Source organism: Eubalaena glacialis, chromosome 3 (genome assembly GCF_028564815.1).
Source record: "Eubalaena glacialis isolate mEubGla1 chromosome 3, mEubGla1.1.hap2.+ XY, whole genome shotgun sequence".
NCBI lineage: Eukaryota > Metazoa > Chordata > Mammalia > Artiodactyla > Balaenidae > Eubalaena > Eubalaena glacialis.
This window is the reverse complement of record NC_083718.1, coordinates 59687178-59714887: the sequence shown is the minus strand read 5'-3', so window position 1 is coordinate 59714887 and position 27710 is coordinate 59687178. Positions and strand designations below refer to the sequence as shown.

At 37.1% G+C, this 27710-nt stretch overlaps 1 protein-coding gene and 1 pseudogene across 3 annotated transcripts in view; both read left to right on the top strand.

The window, feature by feature from the left end:
• Nucleotides 1-21198, top strand: part of DARS2 (aspartyl-tRNA synthetase 2, mitochondrial) — a 31497-nt gene extending 10299 nt beyond the window's left edge. For 2 of the 3 annotated variants that reach the window (XM_061185692.1, XM_061185695.1), the window contains 14 exons: nt 688-789; nt 1186-1281; nt 2699-2822; nt 3414-3460; nt 4097-4203; nt 5004-5073; nt 5753-5932; nt 7331-7438; nt 8773-8835; nt 13687-13839; nt 16191-16409; nt 16613-16723; nt 18141-18216; nt 19947-21198. In XM_061185692.1, the coding sequence (XP_061041675.1) occupies nt 688-789; nt 1186-1281; nt 2699-2822; nt 3414-3460; nt 4097-4203; nt 5004-5073; nt 5753-5932; nt 7331-7438; nt 8773-8835; nt 13687-13839; nt 16191-16409; nt 16613-16723; nt 18141-18216; nt 19947-20161 (1671 nt within the window). In that variant the 3' untranslated portion in view covers nt 20162-21198. The remainder of the gene's footprint in view (nt 1-687; nt 790-1185; nt 1282-2698; nt 2823-3413; nt 3461-4096; nt 4204-5003; nt 5074-5752; nt 5933-7330; nt 7439-8772; nt 8836-13686; nt 13840-16190; nt 16410-16612; nt 16724-18140; nt 18217-19946) is intronic. The other variant, XM_061185693.1, reaches the window with a different exon arrangement.
• LOC133087007 (ADP-ribosylation factor-like protein 5A) lies at nt 20278-24299 on the top strand (annotated as a pseudogene).
• The last annotated feature ends 3411 nt before the right edge of the window (nt 24300-27710 follow it).

Here is a 27710-nt window from a genome sequence, read left to right as displayed (position 1 = left end):
TGGAAGGACACATAACATTGGGTATCTCTGAGGAAGGGAACTAAGGAGCTGGAGAGAGACTTTTCACTGTAGATCTGTTTATACCCTTTGAATTTGAGCCATGTGAAGGTACTACCTGCTCAAAAAATAATTACCATTAAATTCAGATAAAATAAAGAACTCTCATCATGCTTGCTGAACATCATTGGTTTCTATTTTGGTAATATTTACAAATGTTTGTACACCTGAGAAAAATAAGATTTACTCAGCTTTTAATGTTTGAAGTAAGTAAAGAGCCATGGGTTATCTTTCAGGGATCAGGATGCAGAGATGAGCATAGCTAACCCAGGAGAACTCCTTCACTTTGGACTCCATTATTGCTCTTGGATTTAACTGCCCCTAAGGCTAACCCTGGAGACAGTTGCCTTTAAAGTATGTGGGAATTGTTTGCATTAATCATTCTTCTTATTTTCCTTTAAGGAAAAAAATTTTTAATTCCTAACTAATAGTTTTACTTGCTGTATTATATGGAGTCAAAATGGGGATGCAGTTTACCAAATTCTTTAATAAAGTCATTAAGAGAAGCCCCAGTATTTATTGCAATTAAGCGATGAGTATTAACATTTTTCTAAGCCATAATCTACAGTTGCTGCAGAGTCCTTTAAGTTCATTTACTTGTTGGAACTATTTTCCCCTCTCACTCTGTAGTCGGCTGCTTCTGTGAAGAAGATTTTATGTGAAGCCCCCATGGAATCTGTGGTGCAAGTGTCCGGGACAGTAATTTCCCGACCTCCAGGACAAGAGAATCCAGTTAGTAATTTAGAAACTGTCTATTTAAATTTTACCTGTGTACATGTGCACTGTCTGTCAACACATTCAGGCAACAGCGACTGAGTATCTATTAGATATCCAGCACTAAAGCTCTGCAGGTTCTACAAATGAACCTACAGATTTTAAAATCTTCACTGCAAACATGAACACCTATGTAAATATGCATGTTAAGACATTTGGTAATGAGCTCATCAGCCACAGATATACATAAGAATGTCAAAGTCGTACACAGACATTTATGTTTTATACTATACACTATAAGCACCCCGTGTTTTACATATGTAAATAAATGCTTGTGTTTTATAAATATTCATTGTGTACATGTCCTGATGAGTGATTTTTAAAATAGGTCTTTTCTCTCTCTCTCTCTTTAAGAAAATGCCAACAGGTGAGATTGAAATCAAAGTTAAAACAGCTAAACTTCTGAATTCCTGCAAGAAGCTGCCCTTTGAAATTAAGGACTTTGTGAAGGTGCCATCCTCTGTTACTAATAAAATAGAGTATCTAGAAAATGTTGATAACCAGTAAAGTGTTTTCAGAGTTTTTTAAAGAAAAAGTTTAACTTCTACAAAATTAAGCATGTTATTATAGCTATATCATGAATTATTCTGTTAGTTTTACAATTTCCTGGTGAACTGTTCTTAAATATCAACAGTTCATTAAGCTGTTGCAGCTCCTGAACACCTAGAATGTTTTTTCAGACAGCTGGAAACAAGGTTGTCTTTAAGACTTAGGTGTTATTTTGTTCCATTTTTTTTGTTGCTATGGTTTTACATTTTGAGAGGAAATTTACGTTTACCTTAGAAATGGCCACGTGACGTAGGAGATCCTGCATATATTAAGTTTAAGCCTCTAACAGTGATAAAATGTTTATAAGGCATATAAATATGATTACTGTAATTTAAGATGTTCTTTGAGGAAGCTAGACAGCACTGGATATGTAAGCTCAGCTAATTTTCAGCTTTGTCACAATTGTCTACAGTTGTAGACTTATATATACCTAATTTATAAACTAATCTATAAAGGATTTTTTAAATTGCATGGCCACTTAGTCTTACAATTGAGTTCCCAGTACTTAATATTTTAATTAGAAAAAGCAGTATAATTACAGAGTTGACCTTGTTGTGGGGAAAAAAAGGAAATATGCAGTTTTCCACCAGCTCTAAGCTTTTAGAAAGAGAAATGACAGGTAGTTCTTCTATTTCTATTTCTAGTATCAAAGAAATAAACTATTCCAGGGGAAAGGACTTTTTAAAAAAGGTTGTCAGCACAGGAGGGATGCAGAGAATTCCAGCCTTGAAAATAAGCAGACCTTATCACTGTGTTCCTACTAGTACAGCTGTAGAGATTCGTCTGCTGTTCGCTTGCATTTCTTAAACTTGTCTTCCCATCCAGGTCATAAAGTTGTGGCTGTTTTTGGCCCTGGTATATATTTTCTAATGATCTTTGAAATCTTTACATTTTTTTTTTCAGGATTAAACTCCAGGCTTAAAAATGAATGGGTAGGGAGTTCCCTGGTGGCCTGGTGGCCTAGTGGTTAGGATTCCAGGCTTTCATGGCCATGGCCCGGGTTCAATCCCTGGTTGGGGAACTGAGACCCTGCAAGCCACGTGGTCAAAAAGAAAAAAGGCGGAAAAAAAAGAATGAATAAATGTTTAGTAAGGTAGGCAAATTTCAGTCAGTGAAGTGTGGTTCACTGAAAAATGTAAAATCTATGCTAGTAACAAGCCTAGAAGTCATAGGAATTAAGGATGGTGGTGTGTGTGCACAAATGGTGGAAGCTAAAGATAGAGCTAAAGTTCTTAAAAATTCACAATCTGTATCTAAAGTTAATATCTTTTTAATATTTGAAAAATATTTAAACATAAAAATCTTTAAATTTGTTTAGAAAACAGAGGCTCTTCGTTTGCGGTATCGCTACTTAGATTTGCGTGGTGTCCAAATGCAGTACAACCTGCGACTGAGGTCCCAGATGGTCATGAAAATGCGGGAATATCTCTGTAATCTACATGGTAAGGGAAGAAACAGTAATTTCCATGTGTTTTATCCTAGAACATAATTTAGTAACATAAAACATAATTTAGTTCCCTACTGGGTCATAAATACAGCCTTTTAAGGGTGATAGTGCCTGTTAATGTTGTCTAAGTATTTACCATCACTCTTGAAGGTGGACCAGCCCTTTGGTTGTTATCTGTAAGTTTTCTTAATTCTTTATCATGCTTGTACATCATTTGTTGGGAGCTCAGAAATGTCATGTGAATGAAACTAGACTCTTCAGTCAGTCCTGGGTTTTTTTCTACTGTATTTGTGTTATTTTTGCTACACTAGCAAAACACAAGGAAAAACAGAACAGTTCAGTACACAAGCATCTATCAAACAGAATTATTTCATTACAAAATTACCAACTTTATGAACAGAATAGAATTTTATGAAAATCTTCAGCTTCCCTCTTGGGTTTGTAGAAACCAGAATCAATATGCTTCATAGCTTATTTCAGTCAAAATTCCTAATTAAAGGGTAGCCTCAGATTTGTTGGACTGTATTGTAGACATCATATTTGGTAAATTCCCATCTTTTAAATTCTGATATTTCTCTCTTTTTAGGGTTTGTGGATATAGAAACACCAACATTATTTAAAAGGACTCCAGGGGTATGTATATTCCTTAAATCAGCCTACTAATAATGTCCTGTTAATTATGAAACTGGACCACTTTGCTTTTATATTCCCTTAGTTCTATTTCTTTTATTTATTTTACTGCCTTAAGATGTTCACACTAACTAGGTATTTTAAGAGTTGAGAAAATTATATGGGTCAGTACTTTTAGTCAGAATCCTTTAATCCTACATCATTTTCTTTCCATTGAGGTTTATAGCTACAAATCAATAATGAATTGGTTCATTAAAAATAAATCCATTGTTCATTAAGAACTGACATTTTCAAACACTGGTATTTATACAGTCTATGGACTTATAAAGTTATAGTTTAAATTTAGAAAAGCAGTTAGGAATTACTTGACTAGGAATTGACGCACAAAATCCTTTTTAGCTAGTAACAGAATTGGGCATTCATTTCAACAAGCATACATTTAATACTTGCTGTATACAAATATTTAAAGCCTACTATATGCAAGCCTTTTGGGGACTAAAGGATGAGCAAGAAATGATCTGTCATTGTGGGAACTTTGCTCTTTAGTTGATTTCATTGATGAACTGAAGTATTGACTTCTACCAGTTCTTGAATTTGCTTTTTAATAATACCTCTGCTCTCCCTCTCTCTCATTCAAAGGGTGCAAAAGAGTTTGTAATACCATCCAGGGAACCTGGAAAGTTTTATTCTCTCCCTCAGAGTCCTCAGCAGTTTAAGCAGCTTCTGATGGTTGGTGGTTTAGACAGGTGAGCTTTCTTTATGATAGTACTGGTCAGAAAAGGAAAAGAGGGGGAAGAAAGGGGAAAAGGAAACACAAATTTGTCTAATCTCTTAAAAGAAGGTTTGAAAATGTATGAGAGTTTGGAAAATACTTGTAAAATACCCTAAAAATGTGTAGTCACTATGTAAAGATTTATTGGGTGACCATCGTGTACAAAGCTCTATGCTAGTAGATGGGGTAGGGGGTTAAAAACAAAAAAGAATAGGTTTTGCTCTCAAGGAGCTAATGAATCTAGTAAGACAAAATAGGATATTAAAATCAACTATGATGTAAACCAAAAATAAGTATGTTGAGCGTTGCAAATTAGTTGTATTAAGAGGTTTGAAATTATATTGTTTTGGGAAATATCATTAAAAACTTTGGGAACTAGGCCTTCTGGGACAGAGCTGCATTTCAGCAGATGAAGATGAGAGTTGGAATGGCATAGCACAGGAAAGCTCAAGTGTATTCATGGAGCAGTGAGTATTTCAATTTGGCTGAAGCAAAAGAGTGTGTATAAGGAAGCATGGACTGCCTTGCATGTCAGTCTAATATATGAATATCCAAAGGTGCCATTGTAAATTTGTAAGAATATATTGAGCAGTTAACTTCTCATGGGTCAACTATGTATCTGATTAGATTAGAGTATCATAAAGAATTTTAAAATTTCTTATGCCCTTTTAGTATCATTATTATTTCGTACCCTGCATTGCCAGGAACTTTTGGGGGAAAGTGTGTGTGTGTTTCTAGAATCCTGACTCAATTAACACTATTTTCCAATTGTAGATATTTTCAGGTTGCCCGATGTTATCGAGATGAAGGATCAAGACCAGACAGACAGCCCGAATTTACTCAGGTACTAAGTTATATTCACTCATCTCTTACTGATTCAGCCTTGCTACAGCCAAGAATGTCAAAACCAGGACAGAAATTATATATAATTCTCATTACATTTTATCTATCAGATATTTAATTAAACTAACTTGCAGTTGAGGCATTAGTTATTTAATTTTTGATCCATTTATAAAGAATATGGTCATAAACTAAGGAATGACAGATTCCTACAGTGTTTTAATGGTCATGATATGACAAAGTTCTTTAAAAAAATCTCTTGTGCACTAAAACAGACAATTCTGTATGTTGATACTTAATCTATTTATCTGGTCAACGTCATCAAAGCTATTATGATTTAGTTTCTATATGATATCATATTAATTAGTATGGCACAGAAATCAGTAATCAGCACAAAAACCATAAGATTTGGAGTTGGACAGACCTAAGATCAAATGTAATGTAACCGTACATACTCAGGCAAGTCACTTAGCCTCTCTGAGCCTTAAGCCATGAGATAGTTGTGGGAACTAACAGTTTGATGTATGTAAAGCATTAGATGTACAGTAATATTTAACCTGCTTCCCCATGTATTAAGAACAGAATCCAATGGTAATTTGAAACAAGAGAAATATATAAATATGTATGTATATACTAATATTGTGGCTCTTCAAGTTAGTTTCCATATGTTGCTTTGGTTTCAGATTGACATAGAGATGTCCTTTGTAGAACAGACTGGCATCCAGAGTCTAATTGAGGGTTTGCTCCAGTATTCATGGCCCAGTGACAAAGATCCTGTGGTGGTTCCTTTTCCTTCTATGACTTTTGCTGAGGCGTTGGCCAGCTATGGAACTGATAAACCTGACGCTCGCTTTGGGATGAAGGTACTTTTCTTCACTTTTCCAAGACTCTGCCCCCGAATAGTCCTATAGTCTTTTGAACCACTTTGATGCTTACAACCAGTTACACACACTGTTATATCATATTTTTTGTTGTTACCTTAGCTTGTTACTTTTGTTGTTACCCAGCTACAGCAGGAGAGAATAATAGCATGTTAGCATTACAGTACCTTTTCTCTATCTGCTGTGTTCCAAGATTCATTTCCAAGAGCAAGTTTCTTGCTATAATGTTTTTATTACTGACAAGTTATTAGTTACATGGATACGAATGGTAACTTGAAAGGAAAAAAAAAACAAACCTGTTCTTTCCTCTTGAATTTTTCTTAAGCTAAAATGGCACTTGGAAGGCAAATGATTAAGAGTTATTTATTCTTTTTCCCTGGTCTATAAAGAGCTCAAACATATGGAAACGTTTATTCATATTGTTAAGATCTACACATATTTAACTAAGGGTAATGGTAGAACTTACACAAAGCAGTTTTCCTTAGCAGGCCTCTTGTTATTTGCTCTTAGACAGCAACAGCCCTTCATCACTGTAATGCTGGTGACATTTCTATATCTCAGTTCTCAGTGCAGATTCCTTAGAAACTGAGTTCTGCTTGGTCCACGAATATAGGCAGTGCTCAATTCTCAGAATGAAAAAAACATAGCACACAAAAAAGTCATAACTGCCTATTTACAGCAGCCAGCTTGACTACTCCTTGTTTCTTCTTTTGTAATATGAAATGGTGTTTCTTAAGTCAGACTGCTTAAGTTAAATTCTGGCTCTGCCACTGACTAGCTGTGTTATCTTGGGCAAGTCATTTCTTTCTCTGTGCCTTGGTTTTCTCATCTATTAAATGGGGATAATAAGAGGGCCTACCTCATACTCTTGTTGTGCAGATGAAATGAGTTACTACTAATGAATAATTAGTACATTAACACTTGTCATGGTGCCCAGCCCATGGTAAACACTCTATGAATGCGCTCTATAAACATTAACAAGATCTACTTTCCTCTTTAAAATATTGTTTGTAAAAGGTTTTGAGGGACTTCCCTGGTGGCGCAGTGGTTGGGAATCCACCTGCCAATGCAGGGGACACGGGTTCGATCCCTGGTCTGGGAAGATCCCACATGCCACGGAGCAACTAAGCCTGTGCACCACAGCTACTGAGCCTGCACTCAGGAGCCCGCGAGCCACAACAAGAGAAGCCACCGCAATGAGAAGCCCATGCACCACAATGAAGAGTAGCCCCTGCTCGCCGCAACTAGAGAAAGCCCGCATGTGGCGACGAAGAGCCAAATGCGGCCAAAAATAAATTAATTAATTAATTTTTTTAAAAAAGGTTTTGAGATAAACATTGCTTCACGTTTAATTACCTTTTCCTGTTATCCATTTTCCAGATTGTAGATATCAGTGATATGTTCAGAAACACAAAGGTTGGATTTCTTCAGGATGCGCTTAGTAAACCCCAAGGAACCATCAAAGCCATATGTATCCCTGAAGGAGAAGTAAGTGGAGCACAATTCTGTATTTTCTCTAAAATGTACATTTGGGAAGTAAATATGTTCAACATTGGTACATTTAAACTTTAGAAAGAAAAATTCTCTTTAAATAAAAATGCATTTTTTCATACAAAGTCTAATAGTGTCTCTAAAACTATAAGTAGAAAATGATAAAACTTTATGAATATGAGTTTACACTCTCGAGATCTAGAGCTTTTATTTTTCCTTTTAAATAATGCTGTAAAGTTCTCCTGTACTTCTTTTGGGTTTATTTCCACCAGTGATGAGTATAAAATAGTATTTCTATTCTGTCTCCAGCCTCAGTTTGTCCAACAGCTCCCAGCCCCATATCAGCTCCAGCATAGCCCTTGCGTGTTGGTTCTTGGTCTTCTGATGCTCTGGGGTCTATTGCATTAATAATGGGAAGAGAAAGGAGGTGGAGCTATGAAAAGCAAAAGGAAGGGAAATGAGGGCAGGAGAGAGAAAGAATGGTTGGGTTGGGTTGGGTAAGCATGGACTCTTAAGTAATGGGGCATGTCTATTTTCTGTAGTTAGTACACCTGCTTTGAAAATAATTTAAGAAGCGTTCTAAAAGTATTTTGAATAAGATTACTATTTTGAAAGGCTATTCAGTTGGATACATAAGCCTGTTAGTATATTTAAAATGGGGATAAGAATTCAGTCTCATTACTTTTTTTTTCACTTCATATGTTCAGTGGAAAGTAATTTGGTGTCTGTATTCTAGTCCAGACATATTGAATGTGTTTGGGTAAGCTCGGTATAACATATATTGCTTGTTATTATTATTTACCCCAATTGGAGTATGTCCAATTCTTTCCCAAGTAGATTATAAGGACTGCAGGGTCATGAACCATGTTTTCACCTTTTTTATATCTCCCATACCTAATTAAGTGCTCCATGAATATTAGTGATGATGATAGCCATAATATCTCACTTAGAAACACATTGAGGTAATTTAGAAAAGTAAGATATAAAGAATTTTAAGAGACTTGAAATAATCAAATTCTGAATCCTCTTATTGATTTTATTGATCCTTCACAATTCAGTTGCAAAGATTCATTTTGAACATATTATAGATACACAGTCTTCTGTGGAATACATTCACAGCTATTTCCAATAAGACCTGCATAATTAGAAAAAAATACACCCTATAACAAGCCTTAAAATTTTGTCATTTGACAACGGAAATTAAATCTTTATTGAATCTTATTATTGTGATGGAAAAACACAAAATATATTTGTTTCCCATTTCATTTCATAAACATGTTTGTGAAGCTAAGTGTCATATTGATGAGTTTACTTTGATTTTCTTTCATCAGAAATACTTAAAAAGGAAAGACATTGAGTCCATTAGAAAATTTGCAGCTGACCATTTTAATCAGGTAAGGAGCAGGTGTTTTCCTTTCTTTTAGGGATTCTATATTTTTAACTGTTAATTGCTTGAGCTCTTATGCTATCATTAGTTTTGAGGGGCTTGTTATTTCAGATCATTCTACTTCTTTTTATTTTTAAAGTTAATCTTACCCCTGGGTATAACTCCAAAACTTCAACTTAGTTGAATTCACCATTACTCAAATGTGAAAGTTCAACCATAGCCTTTTAAAATAAACAGTGGTACTTTAATGCAGTTGGGAAAATTAAATAGAGCCCCATGTGCCCAAGGTTTAAATGAAAGCATGGCAGGTATGAAAGAAAGCCGGTAGTCATTGTTCTTCCCATACCCTTTTTAGAATTATGAATATACCTTTCCTTTGACAGATACACTTTGTGTTCTTGACTTGGTGAACAGTAGCACTAAAATACAGAGGAAGAGCAGGGAATGGGCATTCTTACACTGTCACTGGAAGTATAAATTACCTCAGCCATTTTGGAATCACTAACTTTAAAAATAGTCATATTTTAAAATATGACTCTTTGAGTCAATAATTTTCTATACTTTAAAGAAAGGCTCTTAGATATGAGGACACTTATGCACAGTATCATTTACAGGAATAAAATGAAACCATATGGGAGTGATTAAATAAATTAAGGTAGAATTAAAGGAATAAATATTAAAGTTCCGTTTAAAAATTTTGTCTCTTAACTAAAAGTTTGTAATGTAGGAAAAATGTTCAGGTTATAATGATTTGTAGGAAAAGGAGAATACAGAACTATATATTCACTGATCATAACCATGTATAAACACTGTATTTGTGGATTGAAAATGGACTACTCGGACAGTCTGTTCAGCAAGTGGTGCTGGGAAAGCTGGACAGCCACATGTAAATCAATGAAGTTAGGACACTCCCTCACACCATACACAACAATAAACTCAAAATGGCTTAAAGATTTAAAATATAAGACATGACACCATAAAACTCCTAGAAGAGAACATAGGCAAAACGTTCTCTGACATAAATCGTAGTAATACTTTGTTAGATCAGTCTCGCAAGGCAAAAGAAATAAAAGCAAAAATAAACAAATGGGACCCTAATCAAACTTATAAGCTTTTGCACAGCAAAGGAAACCATAAACAAAACAAGAAGACCACCTACGGACTGGGAGAAAATATTTGCAAATGATGTGACCAACAAGGGCTTTATTTCCAAAATTACAAACAGCTCATACAACTCAATATCAAAAAACCAAACAACACAGTCAAAAAATGGGCAGAAGATCTAAATAGACATTTCTCCAAGGAAGACACACAGATGGCCAATAGGCACATGAAAAGATGTTCAACATCGTTAATTATTAGAGAGATGCAAACCAAAACTACAAAGCCATCATCAAAAAGTCTACAAATGATAAATGCTGGAGAGGGTGTGGAGAAAAGGGAACCATCCGACACTGTTGGTGGGAATGTAAATTGATGCAGCCACTATGGAGAACAGTATGGAGGTTCCTTAAAAAACTAAAAATAAAGTTACCATATGATCCAGCAATCACATTCCTGGCATATATCCAGAAAAGAGCAAACCTCTAGTTTGAAAAGATTCATGCACCCCAGTGTTCATAGCAGCACTATTTACAATAACAAAGATATGGAAGCAACCTAAGTATCCATCAACAGATGAATGGATAAAGATGTGGGGTGTGTGTGTGTGTGTGTGTGTGTGTACACACACACAATGGAATATTACTAAGCCATAAAAGAACAACGAAATAATGCCATTTGCAGCAACATGGGTGGAGCTAGAGATTATCATACTAAGTGAAGTCAGAGAAAGACATATCACTTATATGTGGAATCTAATAAACAATACAAATGAACTTATTTACCAAAAAACAGACTCACAGACATAGAAAACAAACATGGCTACCAAAGGGGAAGTGGGGGAGGGATAAATTAGGAGTTTGGCATTAACAAATGCACACTACCATGTATAAAATAGATAAGCAACAGTGATTTACTGTATAGCCCAGGGAACTACAGTCAGTATCTTGTAATAACCTATAACGGAAAAGAATCAAAAAATAAATATATATATATGAATAACCGAATCACTTTGCCATACACCTGAAACTAACACAATATTGTAAATCAACTATACTTCAATTTTTTTAAAAAAAGAGAGAAAAAAAAAAGAAAATGGACTACCCACCTCTACTACCACACATCACAAGTCTCATACATCAAGTTCAAAGGGATTTTTCAAGAAAAAAGAAAGATAAGGATAATGGTTTCCAAAATGGGTCAAGGCAAAATAAGAAAAGCCAGGGGTATAAAAAGCTTTTCATAAAGTTAAATAAGTTTAAAGGACTATACTTCTCATTTTTTGCTATAGAAATGTGTTTTCTTTTATGAAATGATGGTAATAGTAGATATTTGGGGTTTGTTTTATGCCTTTGATAAAATTCAAAATTGTCAACCCTATATCTCCCAATTTTCTTTGTTTTTATTTTACTAGTGTTTGAAACCTGTATTTAGGAACCACAGGAACACGAAATAAGCCTGAGAGTTAACTTTGGCAGCCTTTAGTTGATGGGACTATTATTACATTTTCTTCTTCTCTTTCTTCTCCTCTTTTCTTTTTTACTTTCCTAATTTCCTGAATTTTTATATTTTTTAAATGTATTAATATGTTTTAACTTGATTTGGCTTGAATTGTTTTTAATGTTTATTTTTAGCAATATGCTGCATTTACATGGTTTAAAAAAAAAACAAATAGTAAAGAAGGATTAATAGTTCAATACAATAAGTGTTTACTCTAGCTCACTCTATTCCAGTCCCATACCAGAGTACCTCTGTTTTAATGAGAATGCCTTTTTTTTTTTATTTTTGGCTGTGTTGGGTCTTTGTTGCTGCGCACAGGCTTTCTCTAGTTGCGGCGAGCGGGGGCTGCTCTTCCTTGCGGTGCACGGGCTTCTCATTGCAGTGGCTTCTCTTATTGTGGAGCATAGGCTCTAGGCCTGCGGGCCTCAGTAGTTGTGGCTCGTGGGTTCAGTAGTTGTGGCTCACGGGCTCTAGAGCACAGGCTCAGTAGTTGTGGCTCGCGGGCTCAGTAGTTGTGGCGCACGGGCTTAGTTGCTCTGAGGCATGTGGGATCTTCCTGGACCAGGGCTCAAACCCATGTCCCGTGCACGAGCAGGCAGATTCTTAACCACTGCGCCACCAGGGAAGCCCCTACTTAACCATTTTAAACCTTGCATCGTACCTCCTGCAATGAGAGGTAAGGCTCACATACACAGGCCTTACCTAGTTACTGTGTACCTCTTCACAGCTGTCTTTCTGGACATTTTCTTCATTCCTCTTCTGAGTTGAAGCTACTCTTTTCCTGGATCCCAGATCTTCCTCTTTCTTACTAGTGCTGGATTATATCCTCAAGTAACTTCCTAAGACAGCATGTGAAAGAGAAACTTTCTGAATCCTTATATGTCTAAAAATGTCTTTGTGTTCAAAACCTCACACTTGATTAATAATTTGGCTTGGTATAAAATTCTGAATTGGTAGTCATATCCCTTTAGAACAGTGCTGTCCGGTAGACTTTCTGCAGTGATGGAACTGTTTCATATCTGCATTGTCCACTATGGTAGCCACCAGCCAGTGTGGCTATTGAATGCTTGATATGTGGCAAATATATACCTGAGGAACTGAATTTTTTATTTTATTTCATTTTACTTTAAATTTAAATAGCTGCATGCGACAATGAGCCTTAGCTCATTGGAGGCATTGCTTTATTTTTTTTATACCTACTGTTACTGATAAGAAGTCTGATGTTTGTATGAATTTATTCTTTCATAGTAAACCTAGTTTTTTTTTTCCCTTTGGAAGCTTTCAGCCTTCTGATTCCTGATGCTCTGAAATTTCACAGTCTGTATAACTTTGAGTCATTTTTCATTCAGTGTGTTGCACACTTGAAGGGCCCTTTGAATATGAAGGCTCATGTCTTTCATCTGTGGAAAATTTGTCTTTTTTATTCTTTCTGGGAGATTTCTTCAACTCTTCTGTTGAATTTTTTTTTTTAAGCAATCATATTTTTATTTCCCACTAGCTCTTTCTTGCTTCTTTTCATTGCACTTTATTCTGGTCTTATTGATAAAATACCTTTTTTAATATCTTTGAGGATTCAAGTTTTTTGGTCCCTAAATTATCTCTTTCCTCTAGGGTTATTTTTTTTTCTGTTTATCTGTGTCTTTTTTTCCTTTTTTTTTTTAATGCTGTAGCTTCTTCAATGTATAGTGATGTGATTGTTAATTGTACATATTTAAGAATATGAGCCATTTAAAAAGCTGTTTAAAGGGGCTTTTGTAAATGGTTAGGTTTAGAAATGGTTAGGTTTTGTAAATGGTTAGGTCTTGTAAATGGTTAGGTTTAGTTTTGGGGGAGCAACAAGACAGTTGGCTATCACCCCAGGGCTCTTCTTAAGAGCCCTGCACCTCTAGGATTTTGCAGGGTAAGATCAGTTCCTTCCTGTGCTGAAGCTGCTCCATTGTTCTCTAGGCCAGAGCTTCCTGCATCTTGCTTCTTTGGTCATTCCTATTCCACTCGCCTGCAACCTGCCAAAAATTTTCAGAAATCTCTTCGCTCTGATATCCCTTCCCACCCTTCATTCCTTTTTTTTTTTTTTTTTTCATTTTGGTGAGATTAATTTTTAGATTCCTTTAGTATCGTTTTGAAGGGCTTCAGGGAGGGAATAGAGATAATCTCATGTAGGTTCGTTTTCTTTTGGAAACAAGAAATCTTTGTACTACAGGAAAAATAAATCAACCCCGCTTTTTGAAAAATGTATAAGTCTTTTTCTTTGTCACAGGAAGTCTTACCTATATTCTTGAAAACCAATAACAACTGGAATTCTCCAGTTGCTAAGTTCATAATGGAGGAGCAAGGCTTGGGACTAATCAGACTGTTGGAGACCCAAGAGGAGGATGTGGTCCTGCTAACTGCCGGAGAGCATAAGAAAGCAGTAAGCAACATTACCTCCTGGCATCTGTGCTGTTGATGCTGAATGATGCCTCTCTTCTCCTGTGTGTATAGTACATATTTGAAATTGACTGTTAATTTCATAAATTGGAGCTGCTCTGCATGAGTTTTTATGTCTTTTGGCACTGTAATAAAATGCACTGTATAAAAACTAGAGTTTTTTTCATCAGCTAACAGCCTACATTGGCATTGCTCACAGCGATTAGATCTGGCTCTAGGAAAGCCACTTAGGTAGAGAGCTATTGGTATTCATTGTACAACTGTGAAAAAATATTTTCATTTTTGAAGTTTTACAGATTAAGAAAAGTTGGTTGTCCCAAACTTTTGTACATAATGCATTCCTGAAAATGTGGAGGGACAGATCAGACTGCTGGAGGGCTGCTGGGCTGGCAGACACCCCTGGCTCTACTTGGTTGAGGCAGTACCCTTTTTCCTTAGGAGCAGCAGCTGGGAGGTGGTGCAGGCTGCCATGCACTGGCTAAATCACCATTCTTCAGGAGACGTATGGAACAATGGATTTAACTTTAGAGATCATTATAAAATATACAAAGTGTGGTATAAAACTCAAACATGAATATTGAAAATATACTGTAAAGATTAAACATGATAAAAATTCATCCTTGGGAATTCCCTGGCAGTCCAGTGGTTAGGACTCGGCACTTTCACTGCCGGGGCCCGGGTTCAGTCCCTGGTTGGGGAACTAAGATCCCGCAAGCCATGGGGCACAGCCAAAAATAAATAAATAAATAAAAATTCATCCTTACACTATAGTATAATATGATATCCTTATAGTGTCTGATTAGTACTTTATCAAGTTCATTCTTCTAATTTATATTTGCACTGTGCTTATTTATCATTATATCTTCCAAAGGAAAAGTTTCATAGTTCAGCTACAAAGCTAAATATAATCCACTGTCCTTACCTTTCCCTGCAATAGTAGAGTGAGGAAAGCTACGTAATTACAACTTTTCTTGATATTACAGCCCTCTTTTTTTTTTTTGGCCACGCCACGCAGCTTGTGGGATTTTAGTTCCCCGACCAGGGATCGAACCTGGGCCCTCATAAGTGAAGCATGGAGTCCTAACCACTGGACTGCCAGGGAATTCCCTACAGTCTTTTTTTTTTTTTTTTTTTTAATTCATTTATCAACATTAGTTTTTAATACCAGCCATGAACCAGTACTGTTAAATTTACTGGGGGATGCACCAGTTAATTACAAATTTTATTGTCAATGCATTGCTTAAAAAAGAATTTGGGATTTTATATTAAAAATCCTGCTGCAAATTCATTTGGCTATTAAACTTTCCCCTGGCATGAACTAAAACTGCTCCTGTTCTCTTCCCAGAAAGGCATCACTCTAATTCCTATTAGGACTTCCTTGAGAGAAAGCTAGAAAGCAGATTTGTGAGGAATAACATTAACATTCTGAATATGTCACAGTGAAGGTGCCCTTTGTGGATATCTAAGTGTCAGATAGAATAGGCTACAGAGTGACACCCTGTGCATGTCTCCAGGCATGTCTCCTGTTCTGACTAATTGCCCTTTCTCAGGGATGCCCTGCCTGTCATCGTTAGCACTTATCACAGTTTGCACTCTCTGTTTGCCCACAACTGTTTCAAGTACTTGGTGTATATTAACTAACTTAATCCTCATGCCAACCCTATTGAGAGAAATATTGATACTGTTACCATTTTAAAAGATAAGAAAACTGAGGCACAGAGGTTGAGAATTTGTTCACACTCACACAGCGAGGAGGTAGAGGAGAGGAGCCAGGTTTCTAACCCACGAAGTCCAGTTCCAGAAGTCACATTCTTAATGTAACCTCTAATCCATACTGTCTGTCTAATAACAGCCAACATTATTGAACATTAAGTGTGTTCCAGGCTCTCATCAGATCCTCACCACAACCCTTCAGGAACAGTAAGGAAATAATAATCATAATAGCTGGCTCGTATTACAGAGCTTATCTGACTTGATCTTCACAACAGTCTTTGGAGTAGATATTTCTATCTCCATTTTACTATGGAAAAAGGTGCAGAGAAGTTAGTCAGTAGCCAAAGTGAGATACAGACCCAGGTTAATCAAGCTCTGATACCTGTGTTCTCAGTCACTGTGTTGGCAGATACTCACCAAGTCGGCTGAGTCTGACGATTGTCCAGCATGTCGCAGTCAGATCCTCCTCAGATCTTTCTCTCCTGAGAGGCAAAGAGCATCTCATCTGTAAATTGGCTAATCCTTTCTCAGAGAAAGGCCTGGCTTTAGCATCCATGTTGTGTCATTTTCTGCCTACTCTGTCACAGCAGTTAGCTCAACGTTTGTATCTTCTGTTTGCAGTGCTCTTTGTTGGGAAAATTACGACTGGAGTGTGCTGACCTTCTAGAAGCAAGAGGAGTGGTGCTTCGTGACCCAGCTCTGTTCTCTTTCCTTTGGGTTGTGGATTTCCCCCTCTTCTTTCCCAAGGAGGAAAATCCCGAAGAGCTGGAGACAGCCCATCACCCATTTACTGCTCCCCACCCCAGTGACGTCCACCTCCTTTACACTGAGCCCCAAAAGGTAACATATCTATACTTCCAAATTAAAAGGAAATATGGAAACAAGGCAAAGAACTTCAGGTTTCATAGTCTGACCCAGTTCTGGAAGCCCCAGAAGAAATTGCTGGGTTTGAGCCATTGTCTCTAAGTAGCTACAGGGTCTTCAACGTACAGAACAGAAAACCAGAGATTTTCTCTAACATAAAGGCTCTTTGAATCTTCTAGGTCCGTAGCCAACACTATGACTTGGTTTTAAACGGCAGTGAGATAGGAGGTGGTTCTATCCGAATTCATGATGCAGAGCTACAGCATTACATCCTGGCAACAGTACTAAAGGTAACATCATCTTCTAACTTGGCCTTTTTAAAAAACTGTAGTATTTGTCTGTTTTGTTAAAATTTGTTATGAATGGAGGATTCACTAGATATAGAATAGTATCAGCTTATTTCTCTACCTTTAGTGTTAGACTTTGAAAAATAAATAATAATATGTATTTTTTAGTGACTACTATATGCCAGGCACTAGGTACCTTATACACATGGATACATTTAATCCTCACAGTTACTTTTTTTTTTTTTTTTTAATTTATTTTTGGCTGCATTGGGTCTTTGTTGCTGCACGTGGGCTTTCTCTAGTTGTGGTGAGCGGGGGCTCCTTTTCACTGCGGTGCACGGACTTCTCATTGCGGTGGCTTCTCTTGTTGCAGAGCACGGGCTCTAGGCACGTGGGCTTCAGTAGTTGTGGCACATGGGCTCAGTAGTTGTGGCTCATGGGCTCTAGAGCACAGGCTCAGTAGTTGTGGCACACGGGCTTAGTTGCTCCGCGGCATGTGGGATCTTCCCGGACCAGGGCTCAAACCCATGTCCCCTGCATTGGCAGGCGGATTCTTAATCACTGCGCCACCAGGTAAGTCCCAGGAACTTTATTTCTAAGAATAGGATTGGAGAACTCAACACCAAACTCCCCCTTTAGCTTTAAAAACATTGCAAACTCCCTTAACTTTTCTCCTCTTAAGCCAAAGCCCCTAATGTTTCCCAGCCTATTTTTTTCATTCCTTTCAAGCTTCTCAAAATGTCAGTGAGAATACATTGCTTCCACTTCTTCCCTACCCACCAGTGTTTCTCAGCCCTTCTGCACATTAGAACAGAATCACCTGGAAAGCATTAAAAACAAACAAAAAAAAACACTCACTGCTCCTTACCAGACCAATTAAATAAAAAGCTCTAGACGTGAGGCTTGGGCATTTGTTCCTTAAAAGCTTGCCACTTGATTGTGATCTGTAGACTGGTTAGGGAACCACTTCAGACACATTTTCAACATTTCTACAGGCATTGCCTCACAAAAGTAACTTGCACGGTCACCCAATCCAGCGGTCTGTTGTTGGCCCACAAGCCATCCTACCTTCTGGCAGCATCTGCATTGTTGCCCTTCTAATAACGTTCTCTCCTCTTGGTCCCTCTGACAGATCCGGTTCCTTCTTTCATCCTACCTTTCTGAGGCCACATCTCCATGTCCTTAATTGGTCTTACCCTGTCTGCATTACCAGCATAATAATAGCTGCATTTACTGAGCCCCAGGCATTTGCCTGCATGTTGTAGTATCTGTGACTTGTCATATTCTCTTGCTAAACTGTAAACCTCTTAAGGTACTTTTTTAACTCAACTTTTATTTTCCCTTTAGCAACTAATTGTATTGTGTGGCGCCTAGTGGACCCTCAGTGTGTATTTAAATTGAATTATCTTTTGAATTTCAGGAAGACGTGAAATTGCTCTCCCATCTGCTCCAGGCTTTAGATTATGGGGCGCCCCCTCATGGAGGAATTGCCATAGGTAAACAATCTGTCCTTTTACAAGCTAAATTTCATTCTGTAGCTCTAAGTGTCAAATTTGGACGCTCAGCTTATGGGGAAGAGGGTGGAGTTAGGGGGAGTGGAGGAGTAAAGAGGGTAGGGGGTGAGCCCAAGGGTTCTAAAGAATTTAATTTGGTGTTTTTCATTTTGATGACTTTTTTTTTTGGCCGCACCGTGTGGCTTGTAGGATCTTAGTTCCCCAACCAGGGATTGAACCCGGGCCCTCAGCAGTGAAAGCACCGAGTCCTAACCACTGGACCACCAGGGAATTCCCTGATGATATACTTTAAAAATATATTTAACCATTTATAACAGTATGCTAACACATATATATGGAATCTAAGGAAAAAAAAAAAAAAAAAGGTCATGAAGAACCTAGTGGCAAGACGGGAATAAAGACACAGACCTACTAGAGAATGGACTTGAGGATATGGGGAGGGGGAGGGGTGAGATGTGACAGGGTGAGAGAGTGTCATGGACATATATACACTACCAAATGTAAAATAGATAGGTAGTGGGAAGCAGCCGCATAGCACAGGGAGATCAGCTCGGTGCTTTGTGACCACCTAGAAGGGTGGGATAGGGAGGGTGGGAGGGAGGGAGATGCAAGAGGGAAGAGATATGGGAACATATGTATATGTATAACTGATTCACTTTGTTATAAAGCAGAAACTAACACACCATTGTAAAGCAATTATACTTCAATAAAGATGTTTAAAATATATATATATATTTAACCATTTATAAAGATAAAACTTAACTGATAATTTGCATTTGAAAGATTTTTTAATAGAATGAAACTACAGTCTTAAGTCAATATTGCTCAAATCCCTGGAGGCTCACAGACAAATTCATAAGAGCGTGAAAAGTACTGCTCCACAGTATTCAGCTTGTGCAAAAGTAGGAATATGCCAGTGCCTTTCTTTTTTTTTTTTTAATTAACTTTTATTGGAGTATAGTTGCTTTACAGTGTTGTGTTTGTTTCTGCTATACAGCAAAGTGAATCAGCTATGTATAGACGTATATCTCCTCTTTTTTGGATTTCCTTTCTATTTAGATTACCACAGAGCATTGAGTAGAGTTCCCTGTGCTGTACAGTAGGTTCTTATATGTGGAAACTAGAAAAATGATACAGATGAACTTATTTGCAAGGCAGAAATAGAGACATAGACGTAGAGAACAAACGTATGGACACCAAGGGGGGAAGGGGAGGGCGGGATGAATGGGGAGACTGGGACTGACATATATACACTACTATGTATGAAGTAGATAACTAATGAGAGCCAGTGCCTTTCTGATGGCCTTGGTTGCTCACACTGCTTGTTTTATCAAACAAGGAAGAGTGTGAGAAGTTCTAGGTAGCTTACCTAGATTGTAGGCTCTCAACAGTAGGGACTTCCTTCTGTGTTTTTGGAGTCCCCTGCACAGCACCTAATTTTGTTCAACCTTCAGTAAGCCCTTGCTCAGGACTCATTAATTGCTGTGACTATTAATCCCAGTAGCATGTGAATATTAGTCCTGAGCACTTTTCTGGAATGAGATTAAAAAAACCTCTCAAACAAACAAAAGTTCTCTAAAAAGGCAGGGAACTATGCTTAGCTGCAACTTATTAAAGGTTCTTACTTAAAAGTTTTCTACAACCTTTATAGAAAAATTAAGTCACCCCCAACCTTAGGTTACATTCTCATCTATTAACTTTGTATCTTACAGGGTTAGACAGACTGATGTGCCTTGTCACTGGAGCGCCAAGCATCAGAGATGTCATAGCCTTCCCCAAATCTTTCCAGGGCCACGACCTTATGAGCAATGCCCCAGATTCTATCCCGCCTGAGGAACTGAAGCCCTATCATATCCAGGTCTCCTGGCCAACAGACTCAGAAACAGAAAAGAGCTCATTGAATCATCCATGCCATCCAGAAAGTTGAGCTTTTGAGTTTTGTCCTCTTTGCTTCCCCAAGGCTAAAATCAGATCTGGAGTTCAGCCACAGATCTGACTTCAAGTTTTTAAATGGAAGGAATCCAGGCAACATTCTTCACCTCAATGAAGAAACAGATAAAAGGTATCCAATTTTAACGAGAGCATGCATTATTAGGATTATTTTATTTGGGACTTTTTTGAAGTTTCTTTTTACTTGGAGAGGTGTGAAACATGGCTCTTTGACAGAGTAACATAATGGCATAGTGTTTTCTAATCATGTTTTTCATACCCAGATAGTAGATTGTTCTCTTCGGACAGAGGTAGTCAAACCATATGTGAAATGTGGGAAGATTCTTGCCCCTTTAGACTGGTCCGTTGATGGAGGGGTCAGTTCAACCAGCCTCATCAAGAGAATCCTATAAAGTAAGCTGGATAATGACATTTCAGCTATCAACATAATATAGTGAGAAGCAATATGATATAAAGTAAAAAGTCACTGAAATAAAAGTCACAAAATCTTAATCAGTGCTTTACCTTGCAAGTTGTATAAACCTCTCTTAGTGTCCCTTCCTGCATGTGTGAAATGTAAACAGTACTTGCCCTGGCTCCCTCACTGGCCTCTTCATGCCAGAATCCTAGGAGGTAATATATGTGGAAGATAGTGTGAGTGAAAATGCTTTGAAAAACTTTAAAGCATTACTTAAATGTAAGATAATGATATTATCCATCTGTAAACAGTATACAGATGTATCTATGTATTTTATAGTTTAAGGTTAAACAAAACTGACATCTGTGGTAAAAGGAAAACAAACAGTAATTTCATTAATCAGTATTCTGCTTATATTTCTATTTTTTAAAATAATCATTAATCCCTGAATAACACTTTCCCTCAATTATAAGTAATTGAAAATATTAATTGACCTTAAACCAACCTCAAATGTAGAAAAGTGAACACTGAAACTCATTGTGATTTTCTTATACGTTCTGTTGACACAAATAAAGGCTTATAATTAATTAGTAATTATAAAATGGGAATAAAGCCTTGATGAATGACATTGTTCTTTTCTACTTTATCTTCACTTTTGCCTTGACATTCTTTTGATTTACAATTTATAAACACCAAATATCAGTCTTATATTCCGGCCTATTTTTCTCAGTGCTGTAAGCAGTTCGATACTATAATCTTTCTGTTTGAAAATAAAATCAGCTTTGCTTCCAGGTCTAATTTGTGATGCTCAATAGGCTGTGAAGAGTGTGACCTTCACTGATGCCATTAGGTGGAGCTTTTCCTTAAAGTTTGTCCTTTAACCCAGTCTCTCCCCATTTTGTGGATGTACTCTGGAGCCAGAAAATTCTTGCTGGCAGAGTTCTTATGGTGAGAAAGGCGTCCAACTCTGCCTACCCTTTCTCAGTGGAGGGAATTTCTAGAGATGCCCTTTATTAGGTAAGAAAATGCAACTTTACATTCATTTACCCGACATCTGCATTACCTAGTTTCTAAATATAATAAATTTACTATTCACTGTTTAGAACCTAATTCTGACCAAAATATTGTCTTTCTATCCTGGAAATGAGAGTTACAAAAGATACCCAAAATCCAGAGAATATTTTCTAGGCTACAGACACCAAAGGCCCCAAGTCCCCAGATGTCATACAATCTCGTGTTGGCATCACAGAGACCTAGTCACTTTGGGCATCACTCAGCTTTTCTTCAGTCCTGCCTGTCAGGAAAAAAAAAAGCTTATTCTGAAATCCAGGGAAATGTCACTATTTTTTTTTTTTTTTTTTTTTTTGGCCACACCACGCAGCTTGCGGGATCTTAGTTCCCTGACCAGAGATTGAACCCAGGCCCTCAGAAGTAAAAGCGTGGAGTCCTAACCACTGGACTGCCAGGGAATTCCCATTAATTAAATATTTTCTCAAAAATAAAGAACCTAGTTACTGATAAAGTTGGAAACAACACAACCAGGGTTTTGGAACACACAAACTAATTGTAAACTGTAAGCCAGGTTTCGGTTCCAAGTCCAATCTCCCCAGCCTCCTAGGGAATTTAGATTTATTCTATGTTGCAAGTTTTAAAAACAAGGTAAGCAACTGCCAGCTACAATATCGATAGTTATTATTGGCTTCAAGAGAGCTTTGTCTTATGAGCAATTTCTCCTTGTTGGGAAGAGACGTGTTAGATGATGAGTGTGACGTTTTATGCTTGTGGGCTTTGGCTTTTATGTCATTTTATGCTCATGGGCTTTGGCGGAATAAAACAATGCATCTATACAGCTGCACTGTCTTTTCCCAGAGTTCCCCTCTCTGAAGAACCAGAACTGTGACACTGATCACATTCCTTGCTGCTGATTTTTTGTTAAGCCTAACTCATCCTAGAGATGCTGCCTTAAGGATACTTTTTTCTTGTTTCATGGGAAGTGAGTTATTTCATGACATGAGAAATAACCAGTACACAATAAAAATATTAGATGGGATATCTGTATAATAATTTCATATGTAAGGCATACATTAAATGCACTTCTAAGTCAGTCTTCTGTGTTTAAGACGATGGACTTAGTAGAAAGAACTTGAGTTGGACATAACTGGATTTAATTCCTGGCTTTAACACTCTCTAGTTATGCAACCTTGGCCCAGTCAATTAACCTCTTTAGGCTCCTGTATCTTTACCTAGAATAGCAGTTCTCAAAATTTTGGTCTCAGGACTACTTACACTCTAAAAATTATTGAGGATCCCAAAGAGTTCTATATAGCTCTTTTATTGTAGCAGGAATTAAGATTTAAGATTAAGATTTAACCCATTACATGCTAGCAAAAATAGTACATTTTTATTTTTAAATTAATTATTTTCCCAAACAAAAATTAGTGAGAAGAGTGACATTGTTTCTGCAGATCTTTTTGATTTCTGGTTTAACAAAAGATACTGGATTCTCATATCTGATTCTGCATTCCATCTGTTGTGATATGTTGTTTTGGTTGAAATAGCTGAAGAAAATTTGGTCTCACATAAATATGAAGTTAGAAGAGCGAGGAGTATTTTAATAGCCTTCTCTGAAAATTATGGATATTCTTCTTTGATACTACACCACAACTTGACAAGTTTCTTAAAGGTTAGTTGCAATGTGTAATCTGAAATCATATTGGTAAATTTTTCTAAAATCCATTGGTCTGTCATATTTTGAATACAACTTTTATGCATGGTTTTCTAACACTGCACATTGATCATTTGAAAAATATTGGATCACTGAATTATGCAGATCGTCCAGATGTTGACAAATTTCATTAAACAATATCTAAAAAATCACATTAACATCATGACTGATCTCATCATAAGTCTTTAAGTATGGAGAAGGTGTAAGTGCACAGTGACAGATACAAGCTTTCCAAAATTGTAATTTTCATTTGAAAGCTTGAATTTTATCTTTGGCAACAAATACCATCAGATTTTTTCCCAAACTCATTTGTTTTTGAGAAAATATCTGCCAATATCTGTGGCCTGGGCTTTGGTCTCTCTCCAGTTCCAAGCAAGAGGCTGAGGCTCTGGCACATCTCTGCCTCCCCTTCTGCCTGAGTGGGAGAGGCCAGGTGGCCCTGGTGGCTGGACGGGGCCTGCTGCCTAAGAACGTGTATTCTCTTCACCAGGATAGGGAGACTGTTCAACCACCAGGAGCACATACTTATCATTGTTGGACTGCGTAATGCAGAGAGAACTGCCATCCTTTACCAGTTTTCTGTGAATGAAGTTGTACATGCATCCCTTACAATAGGAAGCAATGTAGAAGAAATAGTGATTAATAATACACATTTCATAATGTGTATTACTGGTGGCCAAGAGTCTCTTCGTTCTTCCTGGAACACTTATTACACTAACAGAGTTTGTAATAACTGTTGTGGATGGTACAGAGAAAGGATTGCTGTAACTGAGGAACTCTATAAAATGTTAGCCCATGAAGACCTAAGGAAAGCTGCATTGCTGATTTTTGCTAATGAACAAGATGTTAAAGAATGCATGGCTATAGTAGAAATCTCCCAGTTTTTGAAAATAATTTCTGATATATATTAAAGATCATTTGTGGCATATATAGGTATTCTGTGCTCTTACTGACCAGGGATTATGCCAAGGACTTGAATGGATGACATCATGATTTAAGATTAGATGATCTCTACTGCCCTCTTCTCGTAGCTTTTGTATAATTGAAAACTGCAAAAATTAATAGTTTAGATATATTTACAATGAACCGATTTAAACTTTTTCTATAAGAAGAAAAAGTAAGACCACTTCTTTGAAAACAAAGATGAAGTCTCACCTTCCAATCTGCTTTCTCATTAGTTCCTTCCAAAGCAAGGTTTTAAAGCTGTGATGGACATTTTTCTCATAATGAATCTCTCAGGACATTGTATAGGCTGTGTTAAGTACAAAGGGAGAGGAAGACACTTTTAACTTTGAGTCTTATTATCAGTATAATCCTCCCTAGTTGAATGTTCTCTTTTTTCCCCACTAAGTCAAAATGCAGATCACAGATATTCGGTTTCCAATATTTTAAAATGTAATGTTACTTATGAAAAGTATTTTGCATAAGGTTGTGTATGTATTGTGTGTATACAGCAAGTTCAAGTTAATGACTTTATGTTCTAAAGAAAAGTGAATAACACAAAAGTTAATAATATCCTTACTTATGAGATGAGTACTGTCATTGGTGTTAGAGACATTTTATAAGTATCCTCTGTATTCTCTGTATTGTACTAACCAACCCCAAACCATTGAGCTGCCCTTTAAAGAAAAAAAGGAAAAAGCTTGACATTTTTTTTTTTAAGAGACTTTTTTTTTTTTTTAATTTATTTTTTTATTTATTTATGGCTGTGTTGGGTCTTCGTTTCTGTGCGAGGGCTTTCTCTAGTTGCGGCAAGTGGGGGCCACTCTTCATCGCGGTGCGCGGGCCTCTCACTATCGCGGCCTCTCTTGTTGCGGAGCACCGGCTCCAGACGCGCAGGCTCAGTAATTGTGGCTCACGGGCCCAGTTGCTCCGTGGCATGTGGGATCTTCCCAGACCAGGGCTCGAACCCGTGTCCCCTGCATTGGCAGGCAGATTCTCAACCACTGCGCCACCAGGGAAGCCCAAAAGCTTGACATTTTGTACCTAATTTTTTGGTTGATCAAATCACATACATAGAAACATGTAATCCAAATGAGTGGATTATCTATCAGTCTTGGCTCAGTAGTACAAATAGGCAGAATTACACATTGAGCAATTATCACATTCTTCCCTTTGTTGGACCTCATGCCATGTAAATTACTGAGTACAGGCACACCTTCTTTTATTGCACTTAGCTTTTTTTTTTTTATTGTGCTTTACAGATAATGCATTTTTTGTTTTTTTCATGAATTGAAGGTTTTATGGCAACCCTGAGTCTAGCAAGTCTCTCCACTCCATTTTTCCAATAGCATTTGCTCACTTCATGTCTCAGTGTCACATTTTGGTAATTCTTACAATATTTAAAGCTTTTTCATTATTATATTTGTCTTGGTGATCTGTGATCAGTGATCTTTGATGTTACTACTATGACTCACTGAAGGCTCAGATGGTTAGCATCTTTTAGCAGTCAAGTTTTGTTTTATTTTGGCTGTGCCTCGTGGCTCACGGGATCTTAGTTCCCCATCAGGGATTGAACCCGGGGGCCATGGCAGTGAAAGTGTCAAGTCAAGTCCTAACCACTGGATTGCCAGGGAATTCCCAGCAGTCAAATATTTTTAAAGTATGTTTAACACAATATTAAAATCTACTATACTTCTATTTTTTTAATGTACATCTTTTTTAAAGACATAATGCTATTGCACACTGAATAGACTATAGTGTACACATAACTTTTACATGTACTGGGAAAGCAATCCTGTGACTTGCTTTATTGTGATATTGGCTTTATTGTGGTGGTCTAGAACTGAACTCACAATTATTTCCAAGGTGTGCCTATTAAGTGTAAATCCACTAATCAGCCACTCATTGTGATGAAAGTTATCAAGTGGCTTTTTTTCAGCATTAATTGAAAACCATTGTGTGAAAGGTCATCCCAGAGAAGTATCACCATATAATACTATCAAATTTAGCAGGAGTCTTCCTGGGTATTTAATTATGTCAAGCATTTACAGTGAATTTGAGATAAAAGCGTATTTTCCAAGCAATGAAGATAATTTAATTTGAAATCTTAATTGCTTAGAAGTTGGAATAGTTTGAGGGTTTTTTGTCTGTTTTATCTTCTTACACTACGTGAATGCTTAAAATTTTAATACTTTTAAGGATTTGGTTTAAAACTGATCAACATGCTGTATTTCTACTAACTTGGCCCAACATACCCTTTGTTTGCTTAGGGGTTTTTCCCAGTATCTTAAAGTTGAAGGTATTTTTGTTATACTACCTTACCCTTGTTTTAAAACATATTCTTGGATACTTTTTATATATCTTTTATGCCCTGAAAATCTGAAGGCTAATCCAAACTGTCATGTTTTAGAATATTCAAGAAATAGCTACTCTTTTGTCTTTTAGATTTCATGAAGATTTTGATGAGTAATAGCACATACAATAAATGTTGACAGAAGTTTTCTAAAATATGAAATAATCCAACCAGGCATGGGAGATCAGTATTTAACATTGGATATTATGTTCAAAATGCAAGTTTCAAAATCCACATGGGGCCCACTATAGTACTATACCTCTAACAGACCTGAGCATCCATGGATTTTGGTATCCACAGGGGGTCCTGGAACCAACCCCCCAGATACCAAGGGGTAACTAACACTTTAATATCTGTCAACTTGCAGGGAGTTTCCTGGTGGTCAGGATTAGGTGCATTCACTGCTGTGGCCCAGATTCAATTGGGGGGAACAGAGATCCCACAAGTTTCACAGCGCAGCCAAAAAAAAATCTGTCAACTTGCTTTTACATAAACTGGTTTTTTGACTAGTTTTTAGAATAGTATTTCAGTCAGCGGGAGTTTAAGTAAACGTTTTGGCATGCAACTAAGAAAACCCCAATTTAATGTTCCTACACACCTCAAATGCCAAATTAGAAAGCAAGCTGAAATTTGATTGGCAGGTATTTACTTTTTAGATGTTCCCAGAGCTAATGGTTTCCTTGGTATTTAGGAATTAACCAGCAACTCACTGGTTCACTAATTTTCTCATTAACTTGAACAAACCACATTCCTCCCCCCCCCAGAAATTTACAAAACCAGTACCCATTTTCTAAAGGACGTTATAACCACAGTTATTACTGATCTCATTCTTAAAGATCTCACTGTTCTAGGTTTTCAATATGCGTCTTCTAGATAGCACTGAAACCAATTCCTACACCAATTTCCGTATCAACACTTGCCAGACCCAAACACCCTGGTGCTTACTACAGCAAATGGAGATTTTTCCCAATTTCTGCACTCCTACCACTACTTAACATTAAGAGCTTCTGCTTTTCTCTGCAATTTTCAACATAAACAATGTATTTTAATGCTTTTAATTGCCCATTTTGGAAATTAAGGATCATTGAGGTTCCTGTGTTCTTTCAACA